Source organism: Gallinula chloropus, assembly GCF_964237585.1.
Source record: "Gallinula chloropus genome assembly, chromosome: 7".
Lineage (NCBI taxonomy): Eukaryota > Metazoa > Chordata > Aves > Gruiformes > Rallidae > Gallinula > Gallinula chloropus.
Window position 1 is genome coordinate 3,925,667 of NC_140092.1, and position 25,909 is coordinate 3,951,575.

At 41.2% G+C, this 25,909-nt stretch overlaps 2 protein-coding genes across 2 annotated transcripts; both read left to right on the top strand.

Annotated features, from left to right (window-relative positions):
• Positions 1 to 330: 330 nt before the first annotated feature.
• On the top strand, positions 331 to 8,454 carry TMEM128 (transmembrane protein 128; the record flags this gene model as incomplete). The annotated part of the gene is made up of 5 exons (XM_084266686.1): positions 331 to 448; positions 2,166 to 2,307; positions 3,517 to 3,678; positions 4,837 to 4,945; positions 8,317 to 8,454. 4 exons carry the CDS (start codon positions 331 to 333, stop codon positions 4,934 to 4,936), a joined length of 522 nt encoding a protein of 173 aa, XP_084122812.1. The 3' UTR covers positions 4,937 to 4,945; positions 8,317 to 8,454.
• Positions 8,455 to 10,488: 2,034 nt separating this feature from the next.
• On the top strand, positions 10,489 to 25,289 carry OTOP1 (otopetrin 1; the record flags this gene model as incomplete). The annotated part of the gene is made up of 6 exons (XM_084266863.1): positions 10,489 to 10,774; positions 16,593 to 16,729; positions 19,145 to 19,203; positions 20,605 to 20,735; positions 23,493 to 24,445; positions 24,829 to 25,289. The coding sequence occupies 6 exons, from the start codon at positions 10,489 to 10,491 to the stop codon at positions 24,997 to 24,999; spliced, it is 1,737 nt and encodes a 578-aa protein (XP_084122989.1). The 3' UTR covers positions 25,000 to 25,289.
• Positions 25,290 to 25,909: the final 620 nt, after the last annotated feature.

Genomic DNA, 25,909 nt, shown 5'->3' on the forward strand with positions numbered 1-25,909 from the left:
TTGCTACAGCCGAGCCTGGGCTCTGGCTCCCTCCTGCCCTGCCTGACACCACCGCGCAGACCAGCCGCTCGGATCTGCGTTCCGGCCGAACAGGGGCTTGGGCACGGCTATGAGGCAAGGCTACGCGGCTACGAGGCAAGGCTATGCGGCTATGAGGCAAGGCTATGCGGCTCCGAGCAGCTGCCTCAGCACTGCGCTCCGCCGCAAGCCATCACAGCTGCCCTCCCACCTGCCCCACACACACCAGGCGACCGCCCCTCGTGCCCAACGGCCGTAACGGCTGCCAGGCTTCCCGCCTCCGCCCTGGCGTCACTGCCGGAGCGGCCCAAGATGGAGGCTGGCGTCAGCGGCGGGGATACGCTCCCCAGGCTCAGGCGCTCTTTGCGGCGGGAGGCAGAGCCCCGCGACCCGCTGCTGCAGCCGCCTTCCGGGGGCGGCGGGACGGCCGGTGGGTGGTGCTGGGGACGCGGGTTTGCGACGCGGACGCTCCGCAGGGAGGGGAGGGGAGCGGAGCGGAGTCAGCCTCCGCTGCTAGGCCGGCGCTGTGACAGGAACGCCCGGGTGGGGAGCGGTGACAGGCGGTGGCTGCCGCAGCGCTGCCCCCGCGGCGGGAGCGGGGGAAGGGGGCGGACGCTGCTCACGGCAGGAGTGAGGGGGCTGCTCGGGTAGTGGGTGCGTTGCCTTGCCGGTGGGACACAGCTTACTTGGAGCACGTCGCCCCTTAGGGTGTGTGAAGGAGGAAAGGGAGAGTTGAGTTGTGTAAAAGGCTTTGCAGCCGCGGGCTTCGTGATGGGGGTGAAGAAATGTTCCGGACCCAAGCTCTAGAGGAGGGGGAATTTAGGAAATTACAAGTAAAAAACGCCTGCAAATTCCAGCTGAGCTGCTGGTACACTCAACTGGAGATAACGCCTGTGGAGGAGGCAGGATGCATTACACTGCTGGAGGCACACAGGCCACCAGTAACTTACAGTGATGAAAGTATGAAACATGAAAGGCACCTTTCACACCTTGTTTTGATAGTGTGCACAAGTATCGAGCGTGCTGCTTGGCTCCTGTCATGTATGAAAGTACATCTGCTCGCCCTGTTGCCTTGTCTTTTCTGAAACTATGTCATAGAATCATAGAATGGCCTGGGTTGGAAGGGACCCCAAGGATCACAGAGCTCCAACCCCCTGCCACAGGCAGGGACACCAACCTCCAGGCCTGGAGCTACACAAGGTTGCCCAGGGCCCCATCCAACCTGGCCTTGAACACCTCCAGGGACGGGGCACCCACCCCCTCTCTGGGCAGCCTGTTCCAGCCCCTCACCACTCTCTCTCTTAAAAAACTTCCCCCTAATAGCCAATTTAAACCTTTCTTCCTTTAGCTTTAATCCATTCCCCCTTGTCCTGCCACTGTCTACCCTTTTAAAAAGTTGATTCCCCTGCTGTTTCTCTGTTCCCTTCAGGGACTGGAAGGCTGCAATGAGGTCCCCCCACAGCCTTCTCTTCACCAGGCTGAACAAGCCCAGCTCCCTCAGCCTCTCTTTGTAGAGGAGGTGCCTCAGCCCTCTGATCATCTTTGAGATGATATGGTGATGAAGGAAAAAAGCAAAGATTCTCTTCTGCATAATAACTGTTTTAGTTTACCTGATGAAGGCATGCAGCATGAATTGAGCTAGCTCCTGAAACTGAAGTTGTAGATCTCTTTGAGATGTAACTGCAATTGAGTAAATGAAAATTATTTTGGCCTCAAATTGGCTTGCAAATACTAAAACTAACAAAAAAGGATACAAAAAAATTAGTAGTTGGAAATACCAACCTGACTTTCTATATGCTAAAATGAATAAAAATGCTTTAATAACACTAGGAGGTTTTTAATTAGTTGAATAACCCTTTTCATAATCTAGTCAGCTGCTAATTTCCTAAAAGAGTACAGAAACACAGTAAGTGCTGATTGTTGCTACTTTATTGTTTTATCAAAGAGTACCTGCTTAGTCTGTTTTACTACTGGAAGTGGGCAAAGCTTTTTAGACACTTTATCTGTAATACAAAGTGTATTATACTGAGTATAATAATCTCCAAAGATAAATGAATTAAAAGGATAAGACATCATGCTTTACATAACTATAATCATCCTCCATTTAATGACTGTCTTTAGTGCTATAATTATGTTCTTATTTGCAGAAGAGTCATCAGCTGTAGAGACGAAGATGAAGCCTCTTGCCAGACTGAATATTCATTCTGCATTCTGGATTTTGGCATCGATTGCTGTGACATACTACTTTGATTTTTTTAACACTGTTAAAGAAACTTTGCAAGCAGATAGGTAAGGTACCTTTTCTTAGAGAGAGTTGTGTTCTCATCTTACAGTCGTATTCAATTTGTTACATCTGAACACTCTGTTTTAAATCTTGGATAAACAAGACCTACAACAGGAACAGAGAGAGCTGGGGCTGTTCAGCCTGGGGAAGAGAAAGCCATGAGATATCTTACAAGGTGTATAAATACCTGAAGGGAGGGTGCATAGAAGAGAGAGCCATGCTCTTTTCTGTGGTGCCTAGTGACAGGACCAGAAACAGTAGGCACAGACTGATACATGGGAGGTTCCCTCTAAACATCACCTAGTTTTTCACTAGGAGAGTTACCAAGCAACCAGCACAGGCTGCACAGTGAGGTCATGGAGTCTTCATCCTTGGGGATCCACAAAAACTTTCTCATTGTCATTTTTATATTAATATGTGGAAGCTAAACAAGGCCTCTGTGCTGTGAGGTCCTCTGGAGCTGCTTTTCCAGGCTGGTCTAGTTAGACCCTACATCCAGTTGGCTGTGGATACAAATTATTGACTCCAGGATGTGATCAAAGTTTTGGGTGGTCCCATCTGTTCCTTGCAGGACCCTATCTTCCTGCATTGCTTTTTTAGGTAGATTTTGACAACTGCTCTCTTAATGCAAGTTTCTCAGTTGGTAGCATTGAGGTACCAAAATAGCATATTGTATTTGCTGTGCCATACCAGAGCAAATGTTACCTGAGTAGGAAGATCCTTGATTGCCATTTGTAATTTAGTAATCAAATCACTTTTAAAAATTTTTATTTTCAGATAAGTATAAACTTTTATGAATGTGTACTTGCCTCACAAGTTGTCTGTCCCATTTTATTTTTGAAGTATGCCCTCAGGAGGCTCAAAAGTACTACTTACATGCTTACATACAGTGAGAAGCACAGTTGCAGTGGAACCTGTTTTATTTCCTTACTGGCAGTATTTTTGGTGTGGTAGTATAGTAGATCACTCACAAGGTCTGTTGCATTGCATTTTCAAAGTATTTGAGAGAAAAATACAGGAAGGTGACATTGAAAAACTCAGTTATATATATTAGACAGCTTTAGAAGGGCGAAGAAAAGGCAAAAGAAAAAAAATCAGGATCTCTAGCCTGTCCTATATAATTAGCAGATATTATCTGCTCTGTCTCTGGACTAGAATGAAGATTAATGTGTGAACTGCAATATGACTGTGTTTAACATGCTTTCTCTCCACAGTTGGTGGTTTGCCTCTGGCAGTTGTTTATTGGCTGCATGTTTATCTGTTGCCTTTTACTGTATCCTGTATCTTGAGTGGTATTGTGGAATTGGGGACTATGATGCACAGTATCCAGCACTGATCCCTATCACAACAGCTACATTTATTGCAGCAGCAATTTGGTGAGTTAAAACACAAACTTCAGCTATACCTGTGCAAGTCTAACTGTGTTAAGGGCTCATTTTATAAAAACCACAGTACCTCTAATTCTGTTAAGTGTATTGGTGACAATACCAGTTCTGTGTAGCATAATTTTTTTTTTATTTTCAACATTCTCCCACAAAGGATGTCAAAGCTCTGTTAAATGTACTTGTAATGTACCAGATCTTTTTTTGTCTTGAAAACTTATGGGAAAACTGAAATCCTTAGCTTTGGTAGTGTAAATCTCTCACATCTGACAAGTATTTGTGAGGTTTACAAATTAAGCAAAAGGTGTATTTTCTAGCTGAGAAAAAATTATGCCTGATCAGTTTCTAATACAGAGTTCTTCATTATCAAACAGTCTGTAAATAGCAAACATATACTGAAATTTATACTTGTAACTATTGTTATATCAGCTTTAAGTGTTCATATCTTGTCAGAGAATGGTACTTCTAGTATGAGCTACTTTATGAGATTATAGGAGTCAGAACTGAGCAAAGGTGCAAGTGAATGAAAAACACATGCATGTGTATGCCATTATATTTATTTTGCTTGCTGCATGAAAGCTGGTTCTCTCTTTGAGTTTAGATGTTGTGTCTGAATAACATCAGTCAGTATTTGTTGCAATGCTGGGAAAAACAGGAAGACAGAAGAAGATAAAGGTTCTCTATACTTATGTATTAGTCAAATCTATAAACCTTGCAACACAGTTCTAAAATAAGTTGGTTTTTCCCTCTTTCTTTTAGTTAACTCAGACCTGCTTGGCTGGAAGTACAAATTAAGGCTTTTCTCAGCTGCCATGTATTACCATGGGAAGAATCAAGAACAGTTAATTGTCAGGTGCTTCATATACAGAGATTTTAAAAGTGAGAGGTCTCTTTACCCTGGGTGGGCTTATTCAGTGCAAGATCTGTAGTAGCTACTTAAGTTCTAGGCTAAGTTGTCAGTAAGTAAATAGTAAACTAAACTACCAATTTAATAACTAGTTTCTGGGGTTGATTTGTTTTCTTTCAAGTTATAAGTATTTTTTCAATTTGAGTAATTATAAATCTCTTTTTCTTTTGTGCCATATTTCTCTGGCTAATATTTCCCCAGTAAGACAATGGAATTTATAAAAACCTTCCTGCTTTCATTCCCAGTTTCAACGTTGCCTTGTGGCCTGTCTGGTCATTTATGACGCCTTTGTTACTCTTCATTCAGTTTATGGGTGTTGTGATGCTTGTGTCACTCCTGGGATAAGTCCTTCAGGTAAACAATTTCATTTTTTAAGCACATAAAAATATCTATCTTGTTGCATGAACTGTTTTGTTAGACATTTAAGGACTGTAAGACTGTTTAAGGATTCCTTCTGTTATGTTCTGTGTACACTTTTAGAATACTGACATTTTGTGGCATATAGAATAACCAGAGAACATGCATGTATCCTAAGGGGAAGAACATCCTTTTTTTATTTCTTCTATGTGATTCCAGTCTTGACAGTGAAAAGAAGCAATTACTGAGAATGGATGGGTTTGGGGCATATAGGCCAAATACCTGCAGCTTTTACTCAGGGAAAATTTAGCTCAGCTGTTGACCTGATAGTAAAGGAGAGAAGCTATTAACATCCATATGCAGCTGTTTCAGGGTTGGTTTTTTGTTGTTTGTTTTTAGTTGGTTTGTGTTTTGGGTTTTTTTTTAATTGAAACTCTTTATCTTTTCTTGGTCTTTAAGTATGTTGTTTTCATTTTCTGTGATGGACAGTCCAGAATAACCAGCTCTCTGGAAAACTACCAGATATCAGAAGCCTTTTGTTCTTCCTAAAACCACCAACCTTTCAAAGGCAGAGCTGGATGTTTTGATGATGTAAGAACTCAAGTAACTGCCACGTTGGAAAGGAGTTCTCACATCTTTTATTAGGATATACTCTTCAGATGAATCCTGTGAAACTGAAAAAGCTTCAGGAAGACATCAAAAACTGTTCAGTAAATAGGGCAAAGGATGTCTCCTGTATCACAGGTGTCCCCATCATCCAGTGAAGTGGCTCCTTCATCAAGTCTTGTTTTTTGTGCTTCTCAAGGGAATGTGGGGAAGCCTGTTTGGTTTTGTTTGCCACCAGAAATCCTTTCCAGTGTGGAAGTCCCCCAGCATTTCTAGGAGTGTAGCAATAAGAGCGAGACATTGATTCGAGGCACCAACACGTAGCCTCTTGCAGTGCCAGAGTTGTAGGCAAAAAAATTCTTAATGGCTGGGACAGTGAAACACAGCTTTTGTTTGCATAAACAAACTGAAACTGTGATGCATCTCCCGTTCCCATATATTCTAGATATCAAGAAACTTGATTTTTTAAGGAAGTGATTAACTTAGGTCACACTGACAACACCTATAGACTTCTGAAAAATACAGTGCTTACCTCAGAACCTCTTTAGTGAATTATGGGAGCTTTAGTCACATTGGTTAATACAAACTTCTTCAAATCAGGTTTGTTCTGTCTGACCACTGGAAGGATGTGGGAAAATGATGTGTTTCAGTGTGTTTGAGCTGGTCATATTTACAGACTAAAACAACTGTTCTGCATTAGTTTGTACTTAGGAAGTAAGAAGTACAAGTGCATTGCAGATACCCTGAACAACTGGACCAAATAATTGTTGGCCTGATAATTAGGGCCAAATAATTACTTGGTGATGCAAAATCATTAACTAGTCAATATCAAATCAGTACAAGATGCAGCTTGTGCACTGTATACAACCTTACCACATTTTTGTGAAATTTGTTTTTTCTTTTTTCAGCTTCATGTGAAAGACTCAACAGTTGCCCTGAAAAGTGGATGTTGCTTTTGTACATTCCAGTTCTTTTATTATTTCTAATACTGCTTGATTGCTCTAACTGATGCCATAATTCTTAGACTACCTGATTTATAAATCAAACTGACATAATCATAGGTCATCCAGTGGATAAGAGAAAGCAATTGATTAGTGACTAATTGAAGGATAGATAGTTTTTACCTCTCTTAGTAGCGTAAAGCATTTCATAACTACTTTGTAAAACTTTCTTTCATATTTCAGCATTAAGCAGATGGGGTAGTAAGTCAGAGATATATATATTATATAGTCCTAAATCTCATCTGGGGACTGCAGGGTCATCTCATCCAACTTCCTACTCAGAGAAGGCTGTTTGGTTTGAAAGTAATTGATACGTAGTTTGGGTGTTGTGGGGTTTTAATACTGTATTCTTTCCATTTGAATTGACAGCTGAAATACTATGTGGAATCTGTGTTTATACTTACAAACTTAATGTCTTTCGTGTCATCTGTGATTTCTTGATCTATTGAATTTCTAGGGTTATGTGTGTTTCCATGCAGGAATTCCTTTATTTCCTAATCTCTTGACTTTAGAGCTGCTAGTATGAAAAAAAAGATAGGGATCAGGGGAATGGCCTAGAAAGTTGACACTCATGTCACATGTAATTTGGCAGTGCCATCGGTGAAACAAATAGATTCTACTTGTGGTGATACAGTTTGTCCACAGCCAAAGATGGATGATCAAGCTGTGACCAACCAGTAGTCTAATCTACAGTGAGAAGCACATTCTGTAAATTCACTTTCCATTCTTAGCAGTACCTGTTAATGAAGCTGCCATTTTTCTTCTGAAAGAAAGAAAGAAAGAAGCTGATCATAATGCCGTTAGCCATAGAGTTTGGAAAACAACACTGTTCACCTTGGCTGAGCTGCTTAAGCCTCTGGAAACCTGGGCACCATCTAAATCCCAGACCACTTTACATAGACCATTGCATTAAATACTTTCACACCCACATCTTGTAGAAGATAGGAGAACGTAGAAGCTGGTTATTGAAACTTGTTACTCAGTGAGACTGCTGCTAGAAGTCTGGGCTGTCAGAAGAGGCTGTGTTCTTCATTCTGACCTTCAAATTCACACCACTGCTGAATACAGAATACATGAAATGTTTAGGAATGACAATTGTCATTGTCTTTAGCTGCTTCTTTTCATTAAGAACATTGCTGTTGGTATTCAAAACAAAGTGTCAGACAACCCAAAATAAAATACATTTAGCACCACTGTTAAGTAGCTTGTAGATGGCCAGCTTGATTTGTTTAAATGTGGTATTTAGGTTTTTCAGAACCAACTGTACTTTGCATCTTTAAAGGGCAAGTTGCTTGTCTTCAGGTCTTTGTCTTGTAACAGATTTTAACAATTTTATATCTGGATGCACAGGTACATTTGATTAACTTTATTATGATATTTAAAATGCACTGTAGCTCAGGGATTTTTATTTGTCAACTGTATAAATGCTCTATGTGTTTTAAGTTGCCTTGTACTCAGAATTACTATTTGTTAAATGTTTTTTTTCAGATCTATGCTTCTGGACATCTTAATAAACTTTGTATAAAAGTGATCAACGAATTGTTCAGTACTTACTGTTTAACAGTCTTAGGGATTGTTGGGTGGTTGTTATGCCTGGAAAATAGATGATCGTGTGGATTTTAAGTACAGCACTTGCCTCGGAGTGTGTGTGTCTTTCATGACCTCTCAGTTGGGTTTATTGAAGGTGTAATACCATTCTGTGTGCCCTTGGAGAGCTGTTTGCCCCCTGACTACTCTGAGGTCTCTTTCTGAAAATCCCAGGTAGATGCACTCACTGTGGGAAACTCCTCCAAAGTCTCTCAGTGGCAGTTACTGCGATGCTGAATCCAGTTACATCTCAAAAGGAGGCAGTGGCAAATCTGGTAAGAATTTAAGATAACATTGGTTTTAATTTGCAACCTGGCAAAATGCTGCTGTCACTTGCAGTTCTGTGAACTCCTTGCTTTTGGTATTTTCCTTACCACCAAAATCAAGAACTTATGGCAAGAGATTAGAAAGAGGTATCTTAATAGGTTCCTGAAAACAAAATCCCTACCTCTACGTAAACTTGACTCTGTTAGCTAGTTACAGATCACCATAGGTGTTCTGTGTATCTATTTACAGCAATTTCACTTTAGGAGAATATGTACTAGCACCAAAGAGCTTTTCTTCACAGGTGACAAAGGATACCCTGGAGTAATCAGGAACTAAAAAGCCCCTAGTCCAGACAGTGAAGATTATTCATCACAGTTACCCATAGAAGCTCTGTGAAATGAAAGCATCTTCCTTAGTTACTCCGTGAAATTTACTTAAGACAAAAGTAGGACTTGGCATTTCCAGAAGCTTCACATAGTGATGGATGTAGCTGTGAGCTAGAGGTGGTTGAAGCCTTAACTGTTTGACTTTTTATTTGCACTGCTGTTATGGGCCAGACAGAAACACAGGGCTAGCTTCCAGTTAGCCACACTTCTCAAAAGGAAGGTTTGTAGGTGATTTAAAATACCTGTTTCCTGAGAACAGGCCAAAATGGATAAAGGATATGAGCTACTACTTACCTAAATAGGGGAGTGTACAGAATTCACTCATTCAACCCATCTGCTGTCTTTTGCCCTGTTCTTTAAGAGGAATATGAACCTCAGAAACTTACATAAAGGTTCAGAAATGTCCTTAAGGACAAAACCCTCTTTACTTATTTCTAGTCTCAGAAGTGAAAAAGCTTAAAGCCTCCTATATTGTTTTGTCAGTGGTAACAGAATAAGATAAATGTTGTCTTTTAATTTCTCCTGTTTTGTTTTTTTTAATGTAATTGAATTAGTGACATAATTTCATGTGAGACATAGGTCACCTGCTGTGAACAAACAATGCTTTGGAAATTTGATATGCTACCAACAGACAGAGGGTAAAAATGTTGAGACCTGCCTGGCCAGAACATGGACCAGTCTATCTTGGTGTTTGGCCTCCAAGCTATGGCTATGGATCTCAGTACCAAGAATGAAGAGAATTTGTACTGTATGCAAGCAAAATACCATTTAAAACATGTATTTAAAATGCATAGTGGTTTCCTCTGAATTCCTCTCGGGCTGGTGCTCCAGATCTTGAGGGTTTGAATACATTAGGTCACAGTCACTACTAAAAATGTTGAATAAAAAAAGGTCAATACTTAAAATGTGTGTGAAAATTGTGAAAGTAGGAAGCGGCCCAGGTCCTGCAGGAGTCTTTGCTGCTGTGAGCTCAGGAGTTGCTGCTTCAGGTAGCAAATCACTGTAGGACACTTGTCGGAATGGGCCTAACTAAAACAATAAGGTAGATTGCAGCCTTTGAAGGGCCTGGACAACACCTGAAAAGGGGATGTCTTCCTGCCAATGGAGGGGCCGCCTGCCAAAAAGAAGGTGGGTGTGGGACCCCGAGCATGGAACCACGGTGGGTGCCCCCAATTCCCTCCCTGTGCGAAGGCACTGCTGGGCAGGCTCTGAACACCCTGGCCAGCCGCTAACGGGCAGGGGTGCTCTGTTGCCTACTTAGGAACACGTTACGCCGCACACATCTCTGTCAACACCGGCGTAAGCTCCGCGCCGCTCCCGCAGCCAGCCGCGCAGGGCTCGCCCCTGCCAAGGGACGCGACCAGCTGCCGACCGTTCGGCGAGCCGTTCCCCCCCAGTCTCGACCCTAGCGCTTGGCCGAGTCTAAGGTAGGTCCCTGCCCCGCCAGACCCCAGAAGCCTTCCCCCGCGGTAGCCTGCCTTCCCCTTGGGGAGCCCGGGGCTTGACCCCTCGCTGCACCCGGGACCCCTCGGAAGCCCCCGCCCGGCGGGTAGCGGCTGCGGGGAGGCACGGCGAGGGCCAGCGGCCCCGCTCCGCCCCCGGCCGCCGATGGGGGACGGGCCAGCTGGCGGCCTCGGGACTCCCGGGGAGAAGCGGAGCCGCCTGTTGCAGCACCTGGACGGCGGCGTGGGAGATGGAGAAAGCCGCCGACTGCCCCGCCGGGGGTGGCAGCTACCCGCAGAAAAACGCCGAGATCCTCAGCAGCCAGTACGGCATCAACCTGTTCCTGGCAGGGCTGCTGCTCACCTTTGCCTGGGCTGTGCATGCCGTGGGCATCAGCAAGAGCCACCTGCTCTCCTACCTCATCACGCTGATGCTGATCCAGCTGCTGTGGATGCTGTGGTACCTCTGCAGGAGCTGCACGCAGAGGAGGCTGATCCGGGACAAGGACACACATGCCGGGGCCCGCTGGCTCAAGTGTAAGTACCATCCGGGGCGCACAGGGTGGTACCGTGCATGGGACATCTCTGCCATCCCCTGTTTCTGCTACCACTGTGTTACCCTCTCCATCCCTACCAGGAGACATCCTGGTATTCAGGATTAACGCACATGCAGCGCGCTCTAAAGTAAATATATGCATAAGCTGAACATACGAGGAGATTTGTATGGGAAAGCTGTTTGCTAAACATCCTCATTTTCCAACCTACCATTTGCAGTGCTGCAAAGCTCCGGCACCTTTTCGCCCTGACCAGGCTGTTGTGGTGATACATGGCAAGGTTCTGGTGGAGAAGGGGGAGCTGCAGGGGTCAAACAGCCACACAGGATCATCTGGTGCACTTGACAAATAAAATATAGCTACTTTGTTGGTGTCATGCAACTCCCTTGGAGGAATTATGATCTTTTCCAGTCAATGTAATGCAACTTGCTTTAGGCTACTACCAGTCAGAAAGGTCCTCAAGTGTTCTCTGTACCCATTTATATATGATGCCATAGAGATATCTGGAGTTAGAAGATGACAGAATCCCTGGCCAGATCAGTTTGTAGATTTGTACATAAAACATCTAAGCAAGGAAGCTAAAGCTTGCAAGGGTAGTGGTGGGATGTGGTGGTCCTTATCTGCAGAATCTGATGCGTACTGCAGGTAAGGATATAAAGCTTTATTGAGAGAAGGTGCTCAGGGGACCACATCACAGAGTCAGAGTGACAAGAATGCTGTGTTTCTGGGTCCCAAGAAAAAGAAACAACCCCCATCAGCACCGTGCAGAGTAATAGGCAAGCCCAGTTTTATTGATCTCTTTTCTGGTCTCAGCACTGTAAATCACAGGTGGGAAAGGGAGTATGTTAAGTGGAATTCTATCAGACAGCTTTTCCATAAAAATTCTCCTATCTACTAGCAATGAGACAACAGTTAGTTTTCACAGCAGCTAACAAAACACATAAATGAAAATCCTAAGAACATCTATTAACTGATTATTTTGAAGAATAAGGTTTACCTTTCTAAAAGTGGATGTTTAGTTTGTTCTCAGCCTCAGTGCTTGTGTGTTTTATTTTCTTGGCAGCTGTTAACAACTGTGCTGTATGACTTGCCCAGGGAAATTTTTTTGTTTTGTTTTAAAGTCTAATACCTGAACAGCTTTGGTCTGTAGACTCTTTTCTGAAATGTATGGAGTTCATGTTCCAGCTCTTGAATTGTTCTTTATTATCCAGTATTTTCCAAAACAATAATTAGGTTTCAGGCATTTTTCATTTATTAGCTTAAATTCATTAATGGAAGGCTCCTGAAGTTCGTTAATGGAAGGCTTAATTTGATCCTATTTTGGACCAGGCTATGCTTTTTGTTAGAGAGTAGCTTTCTCTTCCTAAGTATGGAGTAAGTACTGCTTAACACGGGTAAGTACATCAGGACCCCCTGCCCTTTTTCTTTTGGCACAGTGTTCACAGGATTTCATTTCTCGTACAGGATATAAGGAGTCACAGAAACTTGGAAATAAGATACTGGAGTGAACTACTGGGTTACCTTATCCATTTCTTTTACCAGCACAGGATGGCTCTTTGTACTAGCTTCTCAAGTGGGGCGGCTTCCACCGCTTCCCTTGGAAGTCTAGGCTGCAATTCAACAAACTCGCCCTTAGGGAAAGACCTACACTTTCCTATTCTTAGGAGTTTCTTGTACTTACAACAAGCCTGTACTGCTCCTTTATCCTCTGCTGGTAAAAGAAAACTTACATGAGCTAAGGAAAAACTCAGGTGCTGATCCTCTGCCAAGATCCCCCTTGCCCTCCTCTGGACCAAGAGTTTAGTCACAGAAGTCTTTTAACTCTAAGATTTAAAGTCCAAGAAGGAGGGGAAGAAGGACAATTTTTTTACCAAGTCTTTCCTTTGGAGGCTCTCAGCAATATTTTACTAGCCACCAGCTGCTTTTGAGAAGTATCTCCTTGCTCTCATTGTGAGAGCAAATGCCCTTGTGTTAAGCAGTATAAAATGGGTATATTTCCATGATTCCCTTCAAATCGTGACTATCATTTCAGTATAAGTGGGTGGCACCTGACTACTTAGGCTATTTTGGTATGGCAACTGTTGAAAAAGAAGGACTTAACAAAAACCTCCCGGGACTGAATCCTTGTAGGTGGTTAACAGCGCTAGGAGGATGGAGAGCCAGCTTGAGAGAACTGCTCACAGGAAGGTTTCCTTGAGCCTTTTCACAGTGAGATGTCAACTGTGTGAAGCGTACAGCACAGTTCTCTTCCTGCTTGTATGGTAGTCCAAGACCTGCTTCTATAGTCTGAATGTGGAAAAAGTTGCAGGGAGGGCTTTGTCTTTAATAAGGTATGGTTATCCTGACCCAGATATTCACAGGGAAGCTTGGGAAAGTGACTTACCCCAAATGCTGTTCCCCTGAGTACACTCCCCTGGTAGGAAAAGCTCCTCGACCATTATTTGGAAGTGCAGCCAAGTGATCCAGACAATTCAAAATGAAAATCAGTTAGCTTCACAAATGGCTTTATTTTAGCACGTTCTCCAGCAGCACAGGTTCTGTTTAAAGAATAGACAGCTGGTTATCTTACAGGCAGACTTTAGTTTGTATATTTTTACTGCTTGCATTAAATTTTCTATTATTTGATCAATACTTTAAGTTTAGAGTGGCATTTTTACAAGTGTATCATTATGGCTTTTTTTTTTTCTTCTTGATGGTTAATAGAAAGAATTGAGCCAGCACTTAGCAATACTGAAAATTATATTCTTGGTCTCTGAAGATAAACAGGTTTCAAGGAACATTTGAAAAAACCTCTCTCTTTCTCTTTTGCACTGGTGGTGTTTGGCTTGATTGTCTTTCTTTTTAATAATACAGTGCAATTTCAATCATTTCAAGTTTCTTTAATATTCAAATAGAAATTGCAAGACAGTGGAATTGTCTTCTTTATTTATAATTATTGATGTATATCTAGTATTTAGTGTTAATACATAACCTGAAGTTTTCATCAGAAGATAAAATGGAAACCATTAGCACACCACATGTGTGGTCATTGTAGTTGTGCTTTGATTTTTGCCTAAGCAAATTAATATGATAATTTTCTTAAATATGCATGTTGGACACTCTGCATATGCTTACAGTGTGGTCACCTGGGTGATTCACAGAAATATCTCCCTATCATTTGATTAAATACTGTAATTGGACATTAAAAGAAATGAATCACATAAAGTCTTCTGATGCCAGGAGGACAATGACAAAAATATTGATCTCAGTGGGAAGAGGTTGAAGACCACCTGATCTCTGATGAAGGTAAAGGAAATGTGAAGAGAAATACTAAGGCATAAACCAAAATACTCAGTGTGAAAGAAACTTCATGGAGCTTTTTGTTGGTTTTTTTTTTTGTTGATAATTATTTCCCCCTCAATGGTCTGCTGGAACAGGCTGCCTAGAGAGGGGGTGGGTGCCCCATCCCTGGAGGTGTTCAAAGCCAGGTTGGATGGGGCCCTGGGCAACCTTGTGTAGATCCAGGCTGAAGGTTGGTGTCCCTGCCTATGGCAGGGGGGTTGGAGCTTTGTGAGCCTTGGGGTCCCTTCCAACCCAGACCATTCTATGATTCTATGATATTATGAGCCCCTTGCCTTCCTTGCCTTCCCTCTTCCTGTTACTTCTAGCTAACAAGTCCCTTGTGATCCTGTTCTGCTGAGCCATTCTTATGACTAAGGGAAGCAAGGATGCAGAACTTTAATACTATAAAATGTTTTCCATCCATTTTGCTCTGACATTACTACTTTACCAAAGCAGCTCCTCAGGGCTTGATCCTTCACCATGAATTCATTGGGAAATTACCAACTAGTGTAATGCCTGGGGAATTAAATACCACTTGAAAATACTACCATATACACAGCAATTTGCTGTAGACTAGTTGGGAAAAATTGTTATAAACATTTTGCTTCAAAAGATAACATTTTCCTTCTCACTGAAACAATTACAACACGTGTTAGGTCCTTAAGATCGACATCTTTCAGACAAAGAGTGAAACAGGATGAATTTCCAGCATACTTCCCAAATAAATCATCAATCACTGAATCATTTATAGAATAATGTAGGTAGAAAGGGAAAAACGCCTTGCACAGAGCAGGTCAAATGACCTCAGGTAAAGTTACTTCAGCGGAGTTGACAACTCTCATTTATTTTAGAATAATGTTAGTTCTTTAAATAAGGAAGGAAATGTGTCAGTTGATCTCAAGAGGAGCCTGGAATTTTGGACTTTCTGATGCCATTTACTTTTACACATAATGAAAATAGCACATCTGTTTAAATGTGGGCTTCAGTCCTGCTACATGTATTAGAAATAATACAAATTATCTGGCATAATAAGCGTAAATTTAAAAAATGGAAGGGATTATACACATGCATGAAGTGCAGAGCTGAGGTTTTAGATTTTGAAATATGCAAGCACAAGTTTCTGTCTTGATAGAAATTATACTCATCAGTAATTTGATGTTTTTATTACATAGAGATTGTAAAATAGAAGCATAAAATCCTCGTGGAATTCATTCCCTTGTGGTTAAAAATAATTCTCAAGTCTGTTTTTGTTTAATTTTAAAGGATCGATGAAATAATAAACAAAAATATATTGTGTTTTTATAATTTATACTTATTTTTTATTCATGCAACTTTAATAAGAGTTGTATTTTTACATTTAAATTATTAAATTAGCGTTATGTTTTATTAACACAAGTGGAACGTGGTGCTTATAAGGAACCACAACCTTGCTTTCTTATGAAAGATAAACATTCATCAAAGTCAGCACTAGTGATGTTATTTACTGTGAGGAATTGCAAAGAAAGATTAAGTTACCGATGCTTAAGGTCCATGGGTAGATTTTTATCTAGTCTTAATTCAATTAAATCTAAACTAAATCCAGAGGGAGCTTGTTTGAATAAAACCTTAGAGAGAAAAAACCCAAACTATACACAGAAATGCACACCAATGAAGACTTTAGGGTTTCGTTCAGTAATTTTATTGCTTAGTCATACAGGTATAAACCAAATAATTAATAATTTACATTGTGTTACAACATCACTTTCCAGAATAAATTTATAACAAACATTTACATTCCTGAAAGAAAAGATCATCTAAACAAGGGGAAATAGGTGTTTTGCAAGTTCCTTAGGATACAAAATACACACTTAGAGAAACAGATCAGGGATTTTTTTTGTGTGTGCATGTGTAAAAATAATAGATACTGAAATCAAATCTTTGGTTCCTTTCCAGGTGGAAGGGTCCTTTCTGTGTGGAACAAACCATACAGCTCCTTGTGGTTTTGGTCTCTGAGTTAAAGCATAACCTCCTGAACCATGGGAAGACATACCAAGTGATTGTGTTACTTCCCACTGTCGAGCTCATGGGCCAGGAGACTGTAACACGATTGTTTAGCTTCCTGGAATTGTATAGTTGGCTGTGTGGCTGTGTAGAGCATTAATTCATGCACTGTCTGGTCGCTTCAGTGCTACCGTTACCCGAGAGGCTTCCCTTGCGAGGAGCTGGGAGCCATTGGCAAGGCGCCGAGCGTCCCCAGGACCTGGCCGTTGCTGGACTCGCTCCTCTGCACTGACTGTGCAAGGACTGTACAGTGATGTCCTCTGGTAATAGATTGGGCAGGGTCTTCCACAAATTGAAGGGACTTATTTCACTGAGTCAATCATCTTCATGACCACCAGTCGATTTTTGTTTCTCTAAAGAGATCTGAGTCCATTGGCACAGGTTGTCTCCAGACACTGCAGCTGCACACTGATGTTTTCTAATCTCTCTTTCACTTGCAGGTGGGATTACACTATTTGCAGTGATTACTTTAATCCTGGACTCTTTCAAAATCGGGTATTACATTGATTTTTCAAACTGTTTATCACCAACTGAAGGCATTTTTCCTGTTACACATGCCGTGCACACCATCTTACAGGTAAAAGTCCCCGGTTGCAGTTTCATACTCTATCTGTATTTCTTACCAGAAATGGCTTTTATCTTCTCATCATTAGTGAATTTTATACTCCCGTGTACCATATAATAATACAGACCCACTCAGATATTCCATAGCTGATTGTTTATCACATGCATTCCTCTGAGCCCCTGTCAGCAGATCTGTAGGAAAGGAGGAAAGAAAAAGCCACTCAGCTAAAATACTCAGTTATAGACGGGTCATTTAATGCACTTTCCAAGATGATTAGGTCATTCAGAAAGAAAAGAAAGAACCTCCCAGCATGTAAATGAGCATTTGAACACCCTGAGTTTTTCTGCTTTCTGTCACAGAAAAAGCATTGAAATTTAAGCAGTAACTCTGACCTCTTCTATTTTTCTTCTCTGAGGGTGAAGTTCTGGTTTGGCTGAAGTAATCTTAATTTCACATTCTTGTAATAGTCACTCTCCGTGTCTCGAAACGCCTCTGCTTTCCCTCTGCAAAACAAACCAAAGAAATTAAGCCTTTTCTCCCTGCTGATCTGCATGTAGCATTCTTCATTGCATCCAGTGACCCTGAGCTGACAAGATTTCCAGCTACTGTGCATGGGAGTGTGGAAGAAATTGTGTATGACAGCGCTGAGCAACAGGAACAAGAATTCTAATTCAAATCTTACATCACCCAGTGTTGTTGAATTTATCATATACTCAAAATAATGACCTCTAGAGCGTTAGCCTGAGAAATCAAAGGAAAAGTTAAAAAGTAATTTACCAGGTACCACTTACCTAAGACAAATCTGATGTCCTTGCAACAAGGATGAAATTGCAGCAGACAGCATTCCTAAAGATGTGTCACCAAAAAGCCTCAGGATTTTTTTTTCTACAGAATATTTGTCAGATTCTGTTGTATTTTACTCTAATGAGGCACCCTGATACGTGGCATTAAATGAATACCTATAGACATATTGCAGCTAAGCGAGTAATGAGCTAACATGTACCTGCCCTTCCAAGAGGGGCTGTGCATTATGCTTTTTCCCAGGCAAAGCCCCTTTGAGGCAATGCTTTCTCTGTGAGCTCAAGACTGGATTTTATGCTATTTCTTTACCTTACTGACTGTTCTTTCCCTATTTTCCCCCCATCTTTCTTGACTCCAGTGTCTGAACAGATGCATTCACATCTGCTGCTAGATTTTACCACTTGTATCCCAGAATGAGAAATTGAATGTGGCATGAGATAAGACTAAGGTGCTGATTTCAATTTGTTTGATTTCATTTGGAACCTCCATGATATCTTGCAGTATCTGCACCTGGGGTTTTACAGTGGTTGCACATCCTTTTGATAAATGCCTCATTAGAGGGATGAATGAACACGTTATTGCTGGGTGGTGTAGGTGACCCACAAAGAACTGCATTTTCCTAGCTTTTTCAAAAATCAGATGCTGGATGCCTGACATCAGCTGCAGTGTAAGGTGCCTACATTAATGGGCACAGTGGTAAAATGGACTTCCAGTTACTGTAATTTCTGGAGAACCCAAACTTCTTTGCACTTATCAGACCGTTTCTGGAACACCAAACCAGGCAGGTTTCTAAGAGAAACCTTTGGGACAGTTTAACTCTTCTGATAGTTCACCAACTGTCAATTCCAGTATCCTAGGAACTAATCTGAGTAAACAGAACTCCCAGTTACACCCTAACATCCCTGAGGAATATCAGTTCCCCTTGTGCTTGTCAGCATGTGAAACCAGTTTTGTATCAGCAATAATCTCTATCCTGAGGTGTCCATTATCCTCCTCCTCCCACAAACAGATTCCCACTTTTTGTGCTTCTTTCTCCTTTCCTTGCTAACTCAGTCCTCTTGCCTCTCTCTTTTATTCTCCAGCTGAGCTTTCCAGGTTCTCCTGGAGTGCAGCTGCCTGTTTCTAATGGGTTGTTTCTGAGAGAGCAACATTTTCTCTTGCTTTCTGGATGTCCTTTGTTTGATTTATTTATCAAGACTGGCATCCTTTTGCTTACTTCTCTCCCTCCATGGACTTTCACATATTTAATAAATTATTCAAACTTAGTGTGACCACAGGAGGTAGCAATCATACTGCTGTCCACTGCTGGTAGCTTTATTTCCTTTGAAATAGAAGCCTCTCCAAATACAGATGCAAGATATGTTTTGGTGAGCCTCACTGAGACTTCCTGCTGTTAAGCCACTGACTCTGCCTATGACCAATCTCAGGTTCTTCATGCCAGAGAGGTTCTGGGTGAACACCAGAAGAAACCATGAGTTTATTTCACATGTATGGAGATGGAGCAACCTCAGTTAAATCATCAGAGGATTCAGTCATCAGCGTTTTGGTCTGCAGATGCACTTTCCTTTTTGAGTGTCATACGTGCTCGTTAGTGTCATGACATTTCTCTGTGTTCCTTCCATTTAGGTGTACTTTCTTTGGTGTCATGCAAAGGATATTATCCAGTCTTTCAAAACACTTGAAAGGTAAAGTGGAACTGATCCTCATCTGGAATGCTAATAGGTGTAGGTCTGCAGGGTGCTTGAATGCCTACAGTTTTCCTGTGTGAGAGACACTGGAAACTTAGAGGTTTTGATTCTCTTCTTAACTGTGTTAATACAAATTAAAAGTAACTCCATTTACCCAAGTGAGAGGATAATTTTTAGTCTGAACTGTTTGGGGTTCTTGAAAAATTAAGCTGTGCTTATATTTTATAATATACAGTAGTCACAGAATAAGTATATTTTTATCATGAGAGGGGAATGGGCAGCGTATGATACCACAGCACCATGTATGTTTGCTTTATTTAGCTACTGAAATGGAATCTGCATCAGCAAGCTGCAGTCATTGCAATGTATCTGAGGTATTTTGTATTGATCTTTATTGCTTCCTTTGGGAACTAGGTGCAGATGTGCAGATTCACTGGGAATTGCAGCCTCCCCAGTGGCACCCATACACCCAAAGCAGCTAGGGTTGTGCACATCTCTGACACCAGAACTTGGTTCTCACAGTGTAACTGATGTGTCCTCTGAACAGCTGAATGCATAACTTACAGAACTGAGGACTAGGAGGCACCAGAGCCAGTTCTGGTGTATGTTTGGTTTTGTGAGGAGGTGGATTAATGAAAATTACTCCATCTTTACATAGAATGGAAATAAATGGCCATGGTAACTTAAAACACTCATCTCAAATTGTCAATGAACTGACCAGTTTCTATAGGAAGTAAAAGACATTTCCTCAGAAATGTCATTTATGGAGAGGGCTCTCCTTTTGTTTTCCTCTCTTGGGTAAGTGGCTTGTCAGAAACCATGAGTCTCAAAAACACTTGGAGACCTACCCTCACTGTACCAGCAGTCTGAATGGATAAAGCCCTCTGGCTTCAGCTCTCTCCCGAAGACAAAGGTGCATGGACTACAAGTTAGAGAAGGCAGTGGTATCTCTTCACAGAGATACCTCACAGCCACAGTGAGTAGGAAGGACAGTGGTATCTCTTCACAGAGATACCTCACAGCCACAGTGAGTAGGAAGGAGCTCTGCAGAAGGCTGTGAAATGCGCCTTACGAAACAATGAACCCTGTTCAGTCACTGTCATTAATATGACACTTGTCCAGACCAAAGAATAACAACCATCAGGTCAGAAAGCATAACAGGTAATGGACAGCATGCTGTACACAGTTTAAGTCATTGTAACTCTAATATTTTGAAAGTCAAACAGTTATTGTGCTCTGCTGAGGAACATCTTTAGAGACTAGTTTTGATTTCATTTTCCCTGCACTGACAACTCAGTATTGCCACATAGCCTGTCTACAGAAAGTGAATCCATTTTGTTTAATGTATATGGAGATATAATCCATGCAGGGTCCCTCAATAATTACCTTATTTTGTAGGTTTGGGGTTATCCATTCCGTGTTCACAAATTTACTCCTGTGGACAAACGGAGTGTTAACGGAGTCAAAGCATCAACTGAATGAGCATAAAGAAAGACTGATCACGCTTGGGTTTGGGAACATCACAATAGGTAAGCAAAGGGGTTGGTACACTGTGGAGTTCCTGCTCTGACGTGGCCTCACACAAAACACTGTGTCACTGTAGGATGGAGCTGGGTCGTTCACGACTATGTCAGTATAGTCATTCCTGGACAAATGGGAACGAGCTGATACACAGTCAGTTCAGATCACATCTAAAATCTTGTATGAACATTATCATGGATGCAATTCAGGCCATTGCTTTTCCCTTTGGATGAGATCCCAAAGGGAAGATAAATAAATTCCTGAAGTTCCAAACAAGCAGATCTAAAAAACCCCACATTTTATTTGAGGTATGACATCACCAAGGAACCCCTTTATTAGTAAATCATAGAAGTAAAATGAACATAGTAGTGTCAAAACCAGAGTTTACTATTTTGTCAGTTATTCATAAGTGTTGATAATCCTGCAGATCCTTCCCAGGAGAGTGGCTTACACGTGGCATGTGGTCCTATGAGATTCAGTGGAAGGGCTCAGAGGGATGGGAGTTATCCATTAGTGCTGCTTTACAAAGCAAAGATCTTGCTCTGGGAGGTTATTTTTTTATAATGAGCCATTTCCTCTATTGGTGACATGATGCAAGTTATAGTCAGCAAGCACTGAGTATAACTGCTGGGGATGCCTTATGCTTCCAGACATCACTGAAGCGCAGGGAAATTAGGAGTGCTGAACTTTAAAGAGAAAATTAAAGTTCTCAGCAGCGATAAGTAATTTTCTTCCCATGAAAAGTTATTGGCACAGCTGATATGCTTTGATTGTGTTCACAAGGGGAAAGAAAGACAGCTTTTGAAGAGGAAAATAAATGTTTTGCCACCCAAGGAATTCAACAGTGCCCGTAACCTAAATCCTCCTGATTTTGCATCTACAAAACCAATACCTGAAATATTTTTTTTTGCTTATTTATACTCTGTATAATTTTTTTCTAAAGTAGGCATTTTTAATAATTTCTGACCAAGTTTGTATATAAATGAAAACTTAATTTAAAAATCTGTAAACCAGCGTTTTCAATATAACTGTGTCTAAAATTATGCCCACAGTTTTATATCTTCAGGTGTTACCTTTCAGATGTATCTATGGAAACTCTCTAGAGGTGGATGATGATGATGATGATGATGATAACAATAATAATAATGATGATGTAGCTGAAATGATAGTTCAGAAATCTAGTAATCATGGAGCATTAGTAGAGAGTGGGCAAATCACAAGTTAGTGGCTCTTCTTGATATTTCCACTTGTTAAATACAAACAGTTTCCTTCTATTATTTCCTATTATTCTGCTGCCAGAATTATTACACAGTGATGAACAGTCAGAAACAGCATCTGAGGGGATGTGATCAGCAAGACAGTTCGGTATTAACATAAAATCCACTGCAAAAGTGGGTTTTTTTCATCTCTTAACAGTGTGTGCTTGAGACAAAAAAATACCAACTGTCTCCTCTTCTAAAATTATGGAAAACAAAAGAAAAATTTTCAGGTGCAAATATACCATGTACTCTTCAGCATGTATGCTTTATATAATTATAAATAAACATGGTGTGAAAATAAGCACTTTTTTCCCCCCCTGCTATTGTGGAAATTTCTGGTTTCTAAAATTGCTATCAGAGATTATAAATACACTCTAACTGTATTTACTTTACAAGTGTGAGCAATTGTTCATTAAGATGCCTTAGGGTTTTACAATGCAGAAAAATTGCACAGCAGAGAGAGAATGTTTTCATAGGTTCCTCTAAAAAGGCATAAATTGATTTTTAATTTTCTTTTTTTGTAACCTTAAAGCTTCTTGTGGTTTAACCCCAGCCAGCAGCTAAGCCTCACCCAGCTGCTTGCTCACTCATCCCCAGCAGTGGAATGGGGGAGGGAATTAGAAGAGTAAAAGAAAACTCGTGAGTTAAGAACAGTTTATGAAATAAACTAGCAACCACAAATTGCAATGAGAAGGAAAATAACAGAAAGAGAGAGAAATAAAACCCAAGGAAGAGGAGTGATGCAAATGAAAAACCAACTGACTGATGCCCACTCTCCCCGAGCAGCGGTTCCCCAGCAAGCTTTCCCCCTGCTTATATATGGAGCATGATGTCACATAATACAGAATGTCCCTTTGGTCATTGGGGTCAGCTGTGTCCCCTCCCAGCTCCTGAGTCTTCCCATTGGCAGAGAAGTACAAGAAGCTGAAAAGTCCTTGACTTAGTATTGGTACTACAGCTACCTAGCAGCAACTAAAACATCAGGTGTTATCAACTGTATCAACCCTAAATCCAAAACACAGCACCACACTGGCTACTAGGAAGAAAATGAACTCGACCTCAGCTGAAACCAGGACAAAACTGTAGTAGGACATTATCTGTGGTTTAAATCACCTCTTTTCTTAACATAAACAACTCTTTCATAAAGTGGTCTTGGTATTAGAAACCAGACTAGTGTAAATGACTAATAAAAACTAGAGTAGAACCAAGTCCTTTCCTTGTTAAGCTTGTTCTTGATCCCCAAATGTTTTTACTAATGCCCTGCTGAAGTTTGTTCATGGTGCAATGGCTGCTCAGTGGCTGAGCACTGAAGGCAGAGATCAAAAGCTTTGGTAGGATAATGACCTAAGTGACAAGACCTTTCTTAGGTGGCTAACTGGGTGGCATGATGTGGTGTTTGCCTGAAATCTCACCTTTTACGTTATATTATTTTATTTGTGTTTTATTTAATCACTTTAAACAATAATTCCTTATCATGTGCATAACTAATCTCTCCCTCTCCTTTAGTTTTAGATGACCACGCACCTCAATGCAATTGCACAACAACAACCCTGTGTTCAATATTTTCTCAAGGAATATATTACCTCTACCCCTTCAACATAGAGTACCACATCCTAGCATCCACCATGCTCTATGTCTTGTGGAAGAACATCGGCCGCAAAGTGGAACACCACCAGCAGCACAAAACTCCCTTCAAATTCCACGGCATAACTGTTGGAATGATTTTTGGACTAATTGTGCTAACTAGCACAATAGCCATAGTTGTTGTCTACTTAATCCAGATTGGACGTTCCAAAATCAAAAGCGAGCTAGCACTCACTATGTTTTACCTGCACGCTATCTTTGTGTTGGCACTGATGTGTACCGCTGGAATCGTTGCCCTTCTCATCTACAGACTAGAAGACAGGTCGTTGGATAATTCAAAAAACCCTGCTCGAAAACTTGATGCAGAGCTGCTGGTGGGCACAGCTGCAGGGTCCTGGCTCCTCTCCTGGGGCTCGATCCTCGCCATTATCTGTGCCCAAGCTCATCCAAAATACACATGGTATAACCTGCCCTACTCCGTCCTGGTTATTATTGAGAAGTACATTCAGAACCTCTTTATCATTGAATCCATACACCGGGAGCAGGAAAAGGTGAATGACGATATTAAAACCCTTCGAATAGTGACCGTATCTCGGGGGAGCACTTTATCCCTTACCCCCTCCTACAAAGAGATTTACAACGGCCAGACTGCCCCTGACCACGGAGAGGTACCCTGTCTGCTTAAGGGCAGCATCTCTGGCAGAGAAAGAGATGGTGGTGGTGGTGGTGCCAGAGAAGAAAAGACTCAGGAGAAGAGTTCGGTCATGCATTCAGCCTCAGATTTCTCATTTTACAGTAGTAACTCTGTTACTAACAACAGCAAGAGGAGAATTCTGAAGAACATTGCTGCATTTTTATTCCTATGCAATCTTTCGGTAAGACATTTTGAATGTAATTCACAAGTTAATACCCAAAAGCTCCCCAACCTTTCAAGCCAGATAAGTATATTAAAATTATGTGGTTCTATAGTTTGTAGCAAGTAAATTTTACTTCTTCTGGAAGAATAAGTGAATGTGCCTTTGGGGAACAAAGTTTATTTAAACATGGAATCTGGGAGCCTTGGCTGGTTTCAGTCACAGTACGAAAGCTATAGCAGCAGAACCCTGCTAACCCTCTTCCACCAGTGTGCCCCAGTGCCAACAGGAAGGGTTTTCTTAGAGATTTCTGAAACCAAACTGGAGTTCAGTGAGGTCACAGTCATGAAGGGCTAGTCGCTTGCATTGGTGATTGATGTTGTCCTTGCGTTCTTTCCTTGCAGCTTTGGATACCGCCAGCATTTGGGTGCCGCCCGGAATATGACAATGGACTAGAAGAAATCGTCTTTGGCTTTGAACCCTGGATAATTGTTGTGAACCTTGCGATGCCTTTTTCTATTTTCTATCGGATGCATTCAGCTGCCTCACTCTTTGAGGTCAATTGTAAAACATAGATCATATACAGTCCCTCAGTGAACAATCAATTGAATAATTAAATACATAAATAAATAACAGTTGAATGGGTGGGGGAATGAATGAGTGAACACAGCAACAGCTGCTCAATAAATAGGAGATTAAATAATTCTGTTTTAAAAGAAGGGGCCGTAGCTAATCACATGTAATTTTATTATTTTCTTTCTTCCACATGCTTTGTGATATATGTGGTGCTATTGTATAGGTACACTCTTCAGAATCATTTTAGTGCTATTATGATTAACACTACATAGTAAAGTTACACTGGTCTCATTAATCTTTGTTTGAGTCATCTGGAATTTGTCCTCTACATAGTGTGCATTGCTTTGTTTTCATTCACTGTGCCTTCTGAAAGGGGTTTTACAAAAATGTCTACATTTCTTAGGACAGAAAAGCCCAGAAACAGACAAACTGAGCGATGCTCCTGAACCCCAGAGATGCTATGAAAACTCCAACTCTTAATTCCTAGCTATGTTTTATAGTAAAACCTGAAAGCATTTGCTATTTAGTTCAGATGTGGGAAATAATTTAAACTTCCTAAACACAGATTAAAAACAAATCGATATAATTATTTTCTTAACTATATAGAAAAAACCCAGGTAAATATCATGTAAGCTCAATATAATTTCTTCTGGTGAAATATTTCTATTAATGCATCTCCCTTGTTTTGTGTTTACAATATGACATAATTGAGAAATAAAGTTAATTCTTTTACGTAATTCTTTATTCACAAATCCTTGGAATGTTTTAAGAGAGAAAACTGGTCTTACAGCTTGTATTTTGGTATATACTCTCCATTGCCAGGATGGCATATATTCCATGTGCAATATTTTAATGAGCTGCTAATTTATTTGTGATTCAGTCTCTTGGTTGGAAAAGAATAATGTATCT